This window comes from Buceros rhinoceros, unplaced genomic scaffold, assembly GCF_000710305.1.
Source record: "Buceros rhinoceros silvestris isolate BGI_N320 unplaced genomic scaffold, ASM71030v1 scaffold3027, whole genome shotgun sequence".
Classification (NCBI taxonomy): domain Eukaryota; kingdom Metazoa; phylum Chordata; class Aves; order Bucerotiformes; family Bucerotidae; genus Buceros; species Buceros rhinoceros.
In genome coordinates, this window is record NW_010420294.1 from 21,518 (window position 1) to 22,963 (window position 1,446).

Below are 1,446 nucleotides of genomic sequence, written 5' to 3' on the forward strand. Positions count from 1 at the left end.
TAGTGAAAGGAGATCATTTCCAATTATTTTAAATAGCAATTGTTTTCTTTGGCTCTGATAATTTGCTTCCTGTATTACCTGTTTTGATAAGCTTCACAGTTTAAAAAAAAAGGACAAGTAAACCACATCCAAGTTCAGTTATGCTATTCTTTTCTGAACAAAAACAAATTTGGCTTATCAATCTGAAATGCCCTGAGGTGATAAACATCACTTCGCAAATACAAACACTTCATTTTGGAAAATAAGAAGATGCTTATTTAACGATAGCAAATTTTGGAAGTAACTGAATGGCGGCCATCTTTCTGGAGAATAAAATTTTTCCATCACATATGTAGTTAAGAGTTCAATGCAGATTTATATCAGCTCCATTTTTGCTTTGGAATCAGCATGAAATAACTCCAACTCTCTTTCACTATGAAATAATTGAACTTAATTTAAAAACAAGTCTTAGGTTTGAAAAAGATCTGACATTTCAAAATATTTAACATATTCAGGACTTAAACTATTGCACTAGAAATACCAAGAAATTATTACTATTTACTGCTAGTAAGAACATTTCATAGAAATTTTTTAGAAATTGTTGCTACACAGGAAAGCATTTTACATACTCTCCATGTCAGTATATGATATTAAGTCACTTAAAATATTCATATTGCTGGCATGACAGAATTGTAAAAATACAAATTGTAAAAATACAGATTGCAAAAATACAATCCATTTTTCTGAGGTGAGCCAATGACTTTTTTTATGACTCAATTATTGCCATCCTCCACATGCTAATATTCAAGGTTAGTCTTTATTTAAATGATTTATTTTTAAAGCATCCTGCCATCTGCAAAAATGTCAAGTTCTGTTGTTTTTAAAGTACGGTGACTAAATTAGCAGCACTCTGCACAACCATCATTTTGACAACAGCAAATAAGTAAAAAGTATAGAATGCCAGAAGCAACAGTAATCCATACTTGAGTGATGAAGATAATTTTGTGCAGCTGAATAAGAATCTGCTGAACAGGGTCTCTGATCTGACGCACCTTCCTTTGTGATACAGCAATTCCTGCCAATGCTGTAAATGACAACAATAAAATCAGGAGGACAGCTCATTTTGTTGCCTTAATATATTAATAGCATACAGTGTTTAAAGCCTGTAGATGTAAATATTAAGTTTTAATGCAGGAGCTATTTTTCCAATAGTGTTGAGAACAGAAAAGGGATAATCTAAAAACTTAAATGATAAGACAATGGATTTCAAAAGAAAACTTCTTTCTCTGATTCACTTCTAAGTCACTCTAAGAGAGAAGAAGTATTAATGTACCTCACTATTCATAAAGGTTTTCCTACATTTATTCAAGAGACAAATGAAAGATATGATAAAAAGAATTTTCTTATTTTATCTGATATTTTTAAATAGACTAAAACACATAATTTTATATCTTTATTTTATATTTT

General features: G+C 30.2%; 1 protein-coding gene across 1 annotated transcript in view; it reads right to left on the bottom strand.

Annotated features, from left to right (window-relative positions):
* NEK10 (NIMA-related kinase 10) overlaps positions 1-1,446 on the bottom strand; it is a 95,179-nt gene that overhangs the window by 9,039 nt on the left and 84,694 nt on the right. Inside the window, exon 30 of the mRNA XM_010139251.1 lies at positions 963-1,063. Within this exon, the coding sequence (XP_010137553.1) occupies positions 963-1,063 (101 nt within the window). The remainder of the gene's footprint in view (positions 1-962; positions 1,064-1,446) is intronic.